This window comes from Curcuma longa, chromosome 12, assembly GCF_044706935.1.
Source record: "Curcuma longa cultivar G26 ecotype Majalengka, Jawa Barat chromosome 12, ITB_CL_G26_1.1, whole genome shotgun sequence".
Taxonomy (NCBI): domain Eukaryota; kingdom Viridiplantae; phylum Streptophyta; class Magnoliopsida; order Zingiberales; family Zingiberaceae; genus Curcuma; species Curcuma longa.
The window spans coordinates 3,422,783-3,436,058 of record NC_133872.1 but is presented as its reverse complement, the minus strand read 5'-3'; the positions used below and the strand labels follow the sequence as shown (position 1 = coordinate 3,436,058).

At 39.9% G+C, this 13,276-nt stretch overlaps 1 protein-coding gene across 1 annotated transcript in view; it reads left to right on the top strand.

Moving 5' to 3' along the window:
• The window catches only part of LOC141843041 (uncharacterized), a 60,854-nt gene that overhangs the window by 23,802 nt on the left and 23,776 nt on the right, over positions 1-13,276 (top strand). The window contains exons 7-10 of the mRNA XM_074731053.1: positions 185-272; positions 651-837; positions 5,337-5,463; positions 5,553-5,633. Coding sequence (XP_074587154.1) covers positions 185-272; positions 651-837; positions 5,337-5,463; positions 5,553-5,633 — 483 coding nt within the window. The remainder of the gene's footprint in view (positions 1-184; positions 273-650; positions 838-5,336; positions 5,464-5,552; positions 5,634-13,276) is intronic.

Genomic DNA, 13,276 nt, shown 5'->3' with positions numbered 1-13,276 from the left:
AAGTTTGTCAAAATTGATTCATCAGCCAACCTATAATTTTTTCTTTGTGAAGCTGACAGAACCTACCTCGTGAGATTAATGTAAATATCTAAGGTTGTCATCAACAGAATTAAATCAACTTCTCATTCATTATCTAGTAAAAGTAACTGATATTTTACTTGTCCTGCTGTTTGATTTGGTGTAGTTTGTTCAAAGTGAGCTGGCAATGATGATCAACCCCAGAATAATTGATGCTGTTGGTGGCTTTTTGTCAATGGAAGAAGTTGTTAATGGTATTTTCTATATAGTCTCTAGTTTGAAACTAGCAAGGTTTTATCTTTTAAAAATTTTAATGTGAAAAGGAATCATTCACTGGTTTTATATATTTTCCCCTCTTTTTAATTTCTATATAGGCCTTACTCACTTTCATAATCTGCCAAAGAATCAATTTTCATTTTGAATTTGTTGTTATAAGAATATTGTTTACAGCTTTACATATTAGCTATATTCAGAATGTATTAACTAGGGTTTACTCAAGAATATAGAAAGAAATGGAGTTTAGGGAATACATGGATAATTCATTGGTGGATATGATAGTGGTATCTTGTTCCTTTCACTGATTTTCATGATGTCTTCTATAATTGTTTGATTTCTCTATTCCAATTAACTAGGGGCACTTGAGCTTATTAAAGATGAGAGCAAAGCTGGTGCTTGTCTATGGATCACAAAACGTAGAGGCATGGAGTATTGGCCCTCAAAATCAGTGGAAGGAAAGTACAAATTAAATCAGTACAAATCTCGAAGATCACAATATACAACTACTTCTGACATCATTGTTCCAGATACTTTTAAGAAAATGTAAGCCAAATATATATATATTGACCTGTTAATTTTTATGAAAGATATTTCAACCTAGTGTCTAATGAGCTACTCTAAGGCATGTTTCCTATGATGAAATCACTTGAGAATGGAATCCTGAAATACTGGCAGGGTAACAATTCCCCAGTCGCCTAGTCGCTCCATTTCCTTTGATGGAGATGGTGGGAGGGAAGAAAAGGCTTGGGAAGAGTTTCTCCAATTCTCACCAAAATTGCTTCGGCTTGATTTGGTGGGAAACAAACAGTATTCACATCAAATGCTAGTAGTTCCGCCAAAAGAACAATCTTTTTTAATTTCTATTTATTGTCGATTTTTTTAATGTTTTTATCAAATCAATTTTAGAAACTTAAATTTTCCTCTCTCTGTCTGTCACATCCCAAGAGACGGCTGTCCGGAAAATTCGGACAGCATCTCCCCTATAACAATTCAACTTTCCCTGATACATTTCAACATAAAAGCCCACACGACCACTCAACAATACCACATATGTACATAACTGCTAAACTACATGATAAAGGCCCACACAACCACTCACTAATCTAACACATACATATGAAAATAGTAAACCGCAACAACAAATCAATGATGTAACACCATAGCAACAAACCGACAACGTATCAACGAAAATCCCAAATCATATCGATATTGCTCACAACAAATCAAACGACAAACCCACAAGGAACGATAATCGAAATTCCGCAGCAGAATTATAAAAACAACTAAGTCTGCATGAATACCAATAGGAATCCAAAACACAAATCCAAATACAATCCAAAAACACACGAAGGAAAACAACTCCTACTGCGAGATAGGGGCAGTCTAGCAGAACTCCAAGCTTCAAGACAATATCCTTATCTGCTACCTGGGGAGAAAGAAAGGAAACCCCACGGTCTGGGTGGTGAGTATAAAATACTCAATGGGTACTAGATAGAAGTGCACAACATAAATATATAAACATTGATCTCAAAGGGTATACAATCTCTCCAAAGGATACTTAAGGAACAAGATCAATAATATTACATAACAGATAATAGATATCATGCATATGCAACCAATGCATGTAATGTTACACAATGCAACAATCATATATCAAACAAGTGCAACAACCACACATCATACAAATGCAACAAACACACGCACAAATGTAGTAAAATAAATTGCCAACAAATGTAGGAAAACAACTACCAACAAATGCATGGTCACTATTGGCTTGCCATCCCCAGACACTCACCCAGTGCAGTGAACTGGGGCGCACGACAGGACAACTGCACACACTCCAACAATAGACCACTACACTTGAGTGGGGAGCGAGGAAAATATCTCAGGGGAGCTGTCTAGCTGCCTGGTCACTGTCTGCACCCAACATCCCCAGACATCCACCCAGTGCAGTGAACTGGGGCGCACGACAGGAACCACCCGGTCCAACAACAGACCAACTACACGTGAGGGGGAGGGGTAGTATCCCAGGAGAGCTATCTAGCTAGTTCTGGTCGCACCCACATAGGCAGTGCTATAATGCTCTCACTGTACCACTATCAACAATGGTCTTAGTGAGAGCCAATAACAACAACATGTTATGATGCTCAGTTCAACAGGTTACTACATCAACCAAGATATACTCAACATCAATCATAATAAGTCATCACAGATTAACAACAAATAAGGAAACTGTATTGATGACAACTAGATCATATCAAAGGTCAACAGTAGGTATCAAGCAATGAGTGTGATAAGGAGATTAACAAGATGATTAACAACAGATAATAAATCATGAAGGAGAATAACAAGATGATCAACAATAGGTAATAAGTCATGCACTACAAATAAGACTTGTATTGACCAAGTACAGGAGTACCCACCTGGTATGATGTATGTCGCAACAAGAACCCCCAAATACAAAACTCTGTATATGATAGGATCACAAATCACGATCCTGCAAATATAAAATAAACAACACCTTCTAAATACAATATTATATTAAATTCTACAACAAAGTAAACCCCCTACCCAATTCCACATCTAGCCTCAACTGGATTTAACCAAACCGAATCCAACCTATCCAATTAACACAATTGAACTCATTCTCTAATTAACCACAGCCGAATCCAAATTAACCTAACCAAGATTCAATTAACTCAACTTGGCCGAATTAACCCAACCAAGTCCAGTTAACACCAATCATCACATAAACCCAATTAAGCTCAATCCATACTTAACTAAAATCCTTAGATTAACCTAATCTCAAACTAATTCAAAACCAACAGTAACTAACTTGATTTCGATCACCAACAGAGATTAATCCATTAACAACCGAGACAACTCAACCAGCAACAAACTAATCCCAATCGAGCAACATCTCCATAAAACTCAAAATTCAACACACAAAAAATTCAACCCTAGAGCCGATCAATTCATCAACCCTAACTATCACTGATCAAGAATTAACCGGATTAAGGAAATTCAACCTAACCAAATTCAGAAGCTTACCTCAGATCTGATCCGATCTGCACAATCCCCTTTTTGACGGACCACAAAGGGACGGCCTAAGTTCGAAAAGCTCCCTCTGGATGCCGTTAGCAACGTACCAACCTCCTTTTTCTGATTAAGACTCTGCTCGGCAGCCTTGCGCTCCTCTGAAATAGGGCTGAGTGTGGCACGGAGTACAATGGTAAGGCTGGCAAAATCCATCGCGACATGGAGGGGAACCCGAACGACCACGGATTTCTCGGCCTCAAGAGGTCCGATCGGCGGCGGCTCTAGGGTTTTGGAGCCGAACGCAATGATCGAGTATTGTATGATTCGGAGCCTCTTTGAGTGGAAGACGGTGAAGGATGAGGTGTTGCGCAACAAGAGGCGATGAAACGTCTCGAGGTTAATGAAGTCCCGGTGTCGTACAACGAGGAGGGAAGGGGTTCCTGCGTGGTGGAAAGGGAATCACGACTCAGGAGAAGAAGTTGTAGGAGCTAGGACAGCCGCGACTACGTGAGGAGGATTCCGTTGTGGGCTTCGCGTGAGGAAAACGGGAGGCGGCAGAGAATCGCGGTAGGACAAGGAAGGCGACGACGGAGGATCGCGGCAGAGGGGCAATCGTGGGGGAAGGCATGGTGCGGGCAGGCGAGTCGCGATTCACATTATAACGAGGAGCTACAGTGACTTTTAAATCGGGATTAGGGTTTGGGCAAATCGGATCACACGGCGCAATTAAGGCTTGGCTGAACCGGCTTGTAACCTAGGGTTTACTGTAGCAATTGAATCGGTTACTGTAGCAAATCAGGTTCAACACAAAATCATTTGGTTCACCAACCAAACGAACTCTGATTGAATCCAAACCAGTTTTTTCAATTCATCTTCACAAGACAAAGCTCCTCACCTTTTCCGTTTTGTCAAAATCTCTTCCATCACGAACCAAACCAAGTTGGTTCAATTTGGTTCAAAACTGAATCGTTTGGTTCACTAATCAAACAATCTTCGATTTGACCCAAATTAGTTTCGTTCATTTCGTCTTCGCAAAACGAGTTCCATTCTCCCCCACTAGCAAAATTTCTCATATCTTACACTGTCTCTCCAAGGGAATGGTTGTAAAGACTTCCCTACTAATTTCTTCCCTCCATGGAAACCCAAATTAGAGAAATCTTTCCTACCCCCTTTCCTATTAACTTTTTTTCTTACAGCATTTGTATCCTCACATTGTCTCTACCTAGTAGTACCTAAGGGAATTGCCATTGTTCTTCATTGTAGATTGAGAACATAAAACCTCAAATGGTGATATTTATAACTGTTCTTCTTCTTTATAAAGTTTCATCTATTGGTAATATACTCTCGTTTGCTAATTCTCATCATGTCTCTTGTTGTTGTGATGAGTGTTGCGCTTCCGTTTAGAGAAACAAGAAAAGGAAGGAGACAAAAAATTTGCATATTCCCTTCTTTCCTTGCCTCTCTTCCTTTCTCTGATATTTCCTCCCCTCCTTGCAAACACAACATAGGTATTGCAGATTGAGACATTAACAATCAAAATGCTGGCTATTTGATCTTGGCAACTAGTTATTATTTGAACGTACAACTATTTTGTAATACAATTTTTGCACAAAACTTATAGGAGGCTGGCAAACAACTTCATCTCAATTGTGGGTGTTGTTGCCACCAGCACTCTGTTTCCTAGTTTTGACACGTATGAGCCACCCAAAATTAAGTGCCCCTGTTTTGATGTTTGCTCTAACTGTTGTAGTGGCTGTGCTGTGTGATAAATCTTAGCAAACTGGTACAATTGTAGGCTGTGCTGTGTGATAAATCTTAGCAAACTGGTACAATTGTACTTCTTAGCAAATTGATTGTTCAGGTGTTAGCTATTTGTCTACTGTATCTATGACTGCCACAGTTGTATATTTTTATTACTTGACAACCTTGTTCTTTTGTTTAATTCTGTTATATTTGTTGTTTGACATCTGTTTATGGCTAATCATTGTCTTTTGTGATTGTAGAATTGTCCATACTCTTGATCACAATTTTCGATCTGCTACTAGAGTTGTCCAAACACATTTGAAGTTGCCTATAAAACCAGAGAATGCTGTTGTCAAAATTATTTATGCTGGCGTGAATGCCAGTGATGTATGATTCTCAATATTTGCTAACATCCAGTCTTCTTTCATGTGTCATTTTGAATTTCCAATTTATATGATTTTTATGGAAATCTGCAGGTGAACTTTAGCTCTGGACGATATTTTGAAGGGAAAAATAATGAAACTGCTGCACGCCTCCCGCTTGATGCTGGTTTTGAGGTATGCCATACTTTAAGATCTTTGCAGGAAATGTTTTTATGCTAAAAAAGATCTTTTCAAATAACAAGCTCTATCTTTCCAAATTACTGTAAATTTATATAGTAATTTGCTAGCAATAAACTGTTTTTCAAGAATTAGTTATTTTGCCTTCCTATATCTCCTACTTAGTTCGAGTTGTAAAATTATGGTTTTATGTTCGTGGTCTATTGTTTACTGGGAAACTATCTGCTGTGTTGGTTGGTAACAGATGTTCCAAGGAACTTTTTCAGTTCTCTTTTTAGAGTAAATATTACAAACTCCTATCCTTTTTATATTTTATTCCTTATCCATTCTAATGCCTAAGTTTTGTTGTATATCTTTGCGATGTATTAGTTGTGCTCAAGACAGTTTTCCCAAGTTACTTTTATGATGCGTGGAGCGGTTATGATAGTGTAAATTTCCCTTGTTATCTTGTATGCTTATTTTTTCATTTCATTTCTCTTTCTATGGTTTAAATATACAACAACAACAACCAAGCTCTATCCACTTGGTGGAGTCAACGGATCCTTGTACACTATTGGGTTTTAATCCCTTACTATATCATCATCTATATTTAAATAAATTTTATGTTATTTTATTGTTATTAACCAAGTCTTCTTCATCGCCTAACTGTAATATTTATTGATCATCTAAGTATATGTCCATACTATCTTAAATGTGTCTGTTAGAGTTTTTCCTCAATAGGTGCAATCCAGACTCTCTCTAATATTTTTATTTCTGATCCTATCTATCCTCGTATGTCTACACATCCACCTTAATATTTTCATCTCTATGACTCTCATCTTCTATTTATGCATTCGAGGTATAACTCAACATTCAATTATATATAATATAGTAAATCTAACCATCATTTTATAAAACTTCCCTTTAAGTTTTAAAAGTACTTTACGATCATAAAGAATATCTGACGTTCTTCTTCATTTCAACCATCCTCTTTGTATTATATTTAAGACATATCTCTCAATCCCTTTATCCTTTTGTAAAAATAATCCTAAATACTTAAAGCTTTTAGTTACAGACAACTCGTCACCTCCTATCTTAATAATTATCTCATTACGTTAATATTGCTAAACTTAATTTTCAAATATTCTGTCTTTATTTTACAAGTCTAAAATCTTTCACTTCTAACGTTTCCTGTTAAGATTTTAGTTTAACATTTACTCATTCACGTGTTTCATCTACTAGAAGAATATCATTGTTAACAACATGTACCATGGTATCGTATCTTGGATATGCCAAGTGTGTTTATCCATGATTAGTGTAAAAAGATAGAGATTTAAAGTTGATCCTTAATGTAATCCTATCTTTATAGGAGTGCTTCGGTTGTTCCGTCTGGAATCTTAACTCTTATTATTACATTCTTATATATATTTTTAATTATTTCAATATACACTATGCTAACATTTTTCTTTTTTAGAATTCTCTATATAATTTTCCTTGGGATATCATAAACTTTTTTTAGGTCGACGAATACCATGTATAAATCTTTCTTCTGTTCCTGATATTTTTCAATTAGTTTACTGAAAAGATGTATAACTTCTATTGTCGACCTTCTAAACATGAATCTAAATCAATTTTTGATCACCGTAGTCTTCTTCCTTAGTCTTTTTTCTATAACTCTTTCTCATAATTTCATAGTATGATTCATTAACTTAATACTTCTATAATTTGTACAATTTTATACATTTTCTTTATTGTTATATAAGGGAACAAAGTACTTACCCTTCGATTTAATATTTTTTTTATTTTCAATATCAGGTTGAATAACTTCGTAACTCATTTAATACTTTGCTTACCTAGGCACGTTAACTACTCTATCGGAATATCATTTGATCTAATTATTTTTTTTCATTTTCCATCCCATTTAAAACCTATTCTATTTCTAAAATTTGGGTTCTGTGATAAAAATTTAAATTTCTTTTCTGACCTACTTAAATTTTATAAGTTTAGTTGGTCACTTAAACTTTCATTAAAAAGTTGATGAAAATACCACTTACATTCCTCTTTTATTTCCTTATTCTTCAGTAGTATTTTATTGTATTCATCTTTAATACATCTTATTTGAATAAGATTTTATCTTCCTCTCTCTAGCTTTAGCTATTCTATAATTGTCATTTTCTCATTCTTTTGTATACAACTGTCAATATAAACGTTCAAAAGTTTCATTTTTAGCTTCACTCACTACTTTCTTGGCCTTTTTCATATATTTTTTTTAAGTGTCTCGTTCTTACAAGTGTACAATACCTTATACGTTGTTTGTTTCTTCCTTTACTTTCTCTTATACTTTTTCATTTCACCATAAAAAAAGATGGATCTGCCACTTTAGCGGCTCCCCTAGAGTCGACCTCACAGGTATGGAGGGAGACAAATTTAGGTACATAGGCAAGAGGCACATGGTGGGATGAATTTCAGATTGTGAGATCCTGCGAGATTCGACTTCTGGCTGTGACATCAAAAATGTCGTGCACCCACCATTTGCACTATGCCTTGGTGGTGCACATCCCTTTGACTTATTGAGTACATTTTTTGTTATCATTTTTAATTTTAATGTCATCTTATTCTATGTCGTATTTGAGTCGCCGTGTATTTTTCTTAATACTTGTATTCTTACTCTCTCTTTAAATATGTCTGCTTCTCATCCTTTAACTTCCACCATTTAATTTTAAGAGTTGTGCATGTTTTCCTTCTGTTGATATTATGCTTATGTTGAATATTCAACACTATTAACCTATGTTGGATAGTTAAATTTTTTTCAATGATGACCTTACGATCTTTACAAATTTTTCTATTTTTTTTAACCATAAGAAAGTTAATTTGTGACTTATTATTTCAATTTTTGAACATGACTAAGTGTTCGTTTCTTTCCTTGAAAAACATATTAGCTAATATAAGTTTATCTGCTATCGCAAAATAAAAAATAAATTTTCTTTCTTTCATACCTATTACCACATGCACCCTATCATATTCTTCATTTTTCATTCATACATGCTCATTTACATCTCCTCCTATTAAAATTATTTTATTTGATAACATTTTCTATAATAGCTCATCTAGATCTTCCTAAAATCTAGATTCTGTGGCTTCATCTAATCCGACTTGAAGTATATATATGCTAATTATATTAATAATTTCTTTCGCCACTATTATCTTGAGAGTTATAATCTTATCTTCTTTCTAACTACTACTACTATATTTTATAGCGAATTATCTACAACAATACCTTCTTCATTTATTATTTTACTTCTTTTTGTGTAACATAATTTAAAACTCGAGTTCACTAATCATTTTGTCTCTTGTAAACATAAAATATTAATTCTTTTCCTAATCATCTTATTTACTACATCCATTGTTTTATTAGTGAGCGTTCTTATATTTTATCTTTCAAATCTTAGACAATCAATTTTCCGATAATATTTATTCTTATCGAACGTATAGTGTGAGAACTTTACATATTTAACACTATATCTAAGTTTTCATGAAGATGTAGTGATCCTTGTCGAAATGTTGCTATTCTTGCTTGAGATCGCCTACAGATGAGTCACCGGTATTCCTGGCTCTGATAATGATGGAGTCACGCAGGACCCACAAATTGAGGAGAGATGATGACACTCCTGTCAGGCTACAAAGAGGAGGGTGAGAACGGAGGTCGGGGGTGCCCTGGCTCAGCCGCTTCGACACTAAAGTCAGCTCTCCGACGAAGGATGGAGACGAAGAAATGCAAGAGATGAAGAAGATCATATATATTCGCGTATCTATGCCTGCTGTAAGCGGGGTCATTATATATGCAGTGAGAGGAGACATCACATCAACGGTAAGGGGAACATCCTATCGCGGTAGTTGAGGGTTCCATCACCCATGTTTGGCACAGTACACCATGCTATATTAATGGAGTAGGTGACCTACCGTTGAATATTTTACCATCCCATATGTCAATCTGGTGGTGGTTTGGCAAGCTGAGTGAGGGAGGTAGTGATGACGGAGCGGGGGTACTTGGGCGAGAGCGCAGACTCGGCGAGATTGAGCTGACTTAGGAATAGACCTCTATTTGAGAGATCATGGATTCATTCGGGGGCAAAAGCAGTTGAGCATCGAGTGGGGCGTCAAGTGGGTCGCGAAGTCGGATGGTCATGGAGCTGAGTCGAAGCTCGACCATTGGGCCACTATGTTGGAGGGGGAGCCCGGGAGTGGAGCTCGAACTTGGAGCTCAGGCGTGGAACCGGGCTAGATGCTGAGCCGAGCTAGTTGCGGGGTCGGGCATTGTATCCGTGTCGCCACCAATTGAATTAGATCTTGACTTTTTTGACCAAGGTATACCAATCCATAATATGAGTCTCCTTCCAAGTCTAGTCGAAGGAGGCGTGAGCCAGACTGACTAGACCAATTTTCAATACGAGCTTGAGTCAGACATAAATCAAGAAAGGCATAAGTGAGTCGGTGAATCCGATCTACACGAAAAGTTGTGTTCAATGGCGTGCGGCCTCGAACGATATGACAGGTGCCTTCCCCACGCCTGCCTTAACTGCTCTTTACCATTTTTGAGGAGCATTAATGGAGGTGTAGTGTCCGAGGCAACAATTGAATCACCATCATGATTAAGATTTGGTGGAACGACAAGCCAGATCTGACGGCGGCCCAACGCATCCACCTTTTCGTCTGGCTGATCAGACGACTCGAATGAAGGCGGGCAGGGGGGGGGGGGGGGTATAACAAGATGGGAGATGGACTCGCGGCTCGCCCATTACTCTCCTTCCTCACTTCCGCCTACCTTCCCCTCTGCTCCTCCTTTCCCCGGGGACTTGCACCTATGACTTCGCTGTCGTCGTCGGCCTGTAAGTCTCCGCTCCTCTCCTTAGACTTGACAACCTTAGAAAAGGACCCAGTAGGATCCCTGACCTCGTGGTACGCCGCTATACAGTCCACAACTACTCGCGAGGATAGAGAAGAAGTTAGGGTTTTATTCGGTGTACTGGGGAGTCATAAGATTAGGATACCGAAGCCCAATCAACAGTTGCACACCCCACCCCCCGACTTTATTACTTTTTCTATAGCCAACTAACCGGCGACCTTCGCTTTCCCATTCCCAACTTCTTCCAAGACATCTCGACCTACTTTCACATCCCCTTCCAGCAACTCGCCCTCAACTCCTTCTGACTCCTTTGTGGAGTGACCTTGTCTTCCAAGCCTACACCATTCCTCTTAGCCTTGTTTTCTTCCACTTCCTCTTCTATCCGGAGAGGATGGAACAGGGAGTGTTTTACTTCAATGCGAAGCTGGACTGTAACTTCTTGGACAAGTACCCGACGTCACACAAAGGCAAGAAGTCCCGATTTTTCTTTATTAGGCCCCCAACTCCTCTGAATTTCCCGACCGAGTGGCAGTCGGATCTGACTGGATCTATCGAATCCTCCTCCCTTAGAGTCCTATAGGAAAGAATAGTCATACATAGAAGTGGTCGAGTTGCTGAAGGAACTCCGCTTCGATGTCAACAAGCTAATAGGCGAGGAGGGGCTTCTGAATCCAATCGAGGCCGACTTATCCCAGCCACTCAGTAAGTCATATGTTTTTACTTATGTTTGTGATGACTAACTAAATCTCGATTTACTGATGCGGCGGACGTGCTCATGGATGCCTCGGTTAACAAGTATTTGAAGTGGGACCGAGTGACCTTTGAGGTCTTGGTGACACTGGTGGCCTTGGAGGAGGCCCTTGAAGAGGTCAGGAACCACAATGAAGAGCACCGAACCACCACTGCCCCGGCCCCAATGGAGGAGTCAAACACTCCGGCAGAACCGCTCAAGGTTGTACCCCCAGCCACTAAGTCAAAGAAGAAAGGCCCTTGTCCTCCTTCCACTGCCAGTGATGAGAAGGCTCAAAAGAAGACCAGGATCTCCAATATCTTCGTCTCGAGGGGATCACCGTCTTCACCCGAGCCGGCTGAACAGACAGAGCAAGTCGGGCGAGCAGTCCAAGGTAAGTCGGCCGAGCTGGAGGAACAGGTTGAGCCTCTCGCCCCTACTGAAGCCCATCCCAGTATCCCCGACTCGGGGCATTCCGCTAATCTTGAGGTGTCGAGCAACCTTGAGTCGGAACGCTCAGAGCCCTTGGCGCCCACCGGGGTCGACCCTTCCCTCTCAGGACCCGTCATCTCTCCACTAATTTAGAGTTGAGTACCAGAACAGGAATGGGCCAATTAGAGAAGGTGAACCTGTTGGCAAGAGTTAGGGCCATGGTAGGCCCAGATATCTTCAGGAACATTGATCTGCTGGAGTTGAGTCAGCGAGCCAATGACTCAATGTTAAAGGTACGCCGATAGTTGATTTATATTGGTTACGTAGAATGCCAAGCTAATAGTCTCTGATTTTGCAATTGTGGGCCGAGTACTTCGAGATTCATAACCAGTTGCCCCACCTACTCCAGCAATTCCAAACAATGCAAGGGTGACTTGCAGAGTTAGAGGCTAGTGCCGCCCTACCCAGCCACGAATTGGAGACCACCAAGGCTGAGCTGAGTCGATGCCACCAGGAAGCAGAACTACAAAAGCAGGCCTCCAAGCGCCTTTAAGGAGAGCTAGAAGAGGCTAGGGGGAGGGCAAGAGCTTTGGAACAGGCGCTGGAGGAGGTTAAAGCCAAGGAGCAAGAGATCCTTTGGGGTCAGGCCTCTTTGGAATAGGAAAGGGCGAGGCTTGTATCCCGAGTCACCTTGCAAGAGGTCGAGCTGACTGGCTTCCGGAGGAAGGTTGCCGAGGGCCTCACCCATCTCCATCAAGCTACCACTCTAAAGGAGCAAGCAATGGAGGCTATTGAAGGCCAGGATAAGCTGCAGGCCGAACTGGAGATCACCCGAGTTGAGGAGGCTTACAAGAACGGTGAAGAGGAGCGTTGGGCGGCTCAGAAGGCGCAGTGGCTGTAGTTCGAGGACTTCAAGGACATAGTGGGAGCCAAGACGGCGAGGATGTTGCAACACGATTTTAAGGGTGCCCTAAGGCAGGTGCACAAGACTAGGCTGCTCCCTCCTGGTACCTCCTTGGATTTCTTAGATATAGGCTAGGTGTGGTTCGGATTGTCCGAGTTGGAGAGGAGAGGAGAGTGATCATATTGTATTTCCTTTTGCAAGTAATACTGTATTTCCTTTTACAAGTAATTTTGTAATGCTCCTCCGAGGTCTCTCCCATTAATGAAATATCTTGTCTTTTTGTTAACCATAATTGTTTCCAAACTTAGCAAAAATGGATACACCCAAACTTAGCAAAAACGAATACACTCAATCCCTAATTAGGTTCAAGTCGAGAAAGAAGGAACCTCAAGTGGGGCGATAGTCAAATGGGGCGATTGTCGAGGGATTACTCAAGCCCCGAGAAGGGCAATTGTTGATGGACGTTGTCGGTCTGAGATCAAGGGAATAAAGAGCTCAATCCTTGATTATGTTCAAGTCGGGAGAAGTTGGACTTTGAAAATGACAATTGCTGATAGACGCCACTGGTCCGAGATCAAGGGAATAAAGAGTTCGATCCTCGACTATGTCCGAATCGGGAGAGGTTGGACCATAAAAAGGGCAATTGCTGATGGACACTGCTGGTCCAAAACTAGGGGAATAAAGAGCTCGAT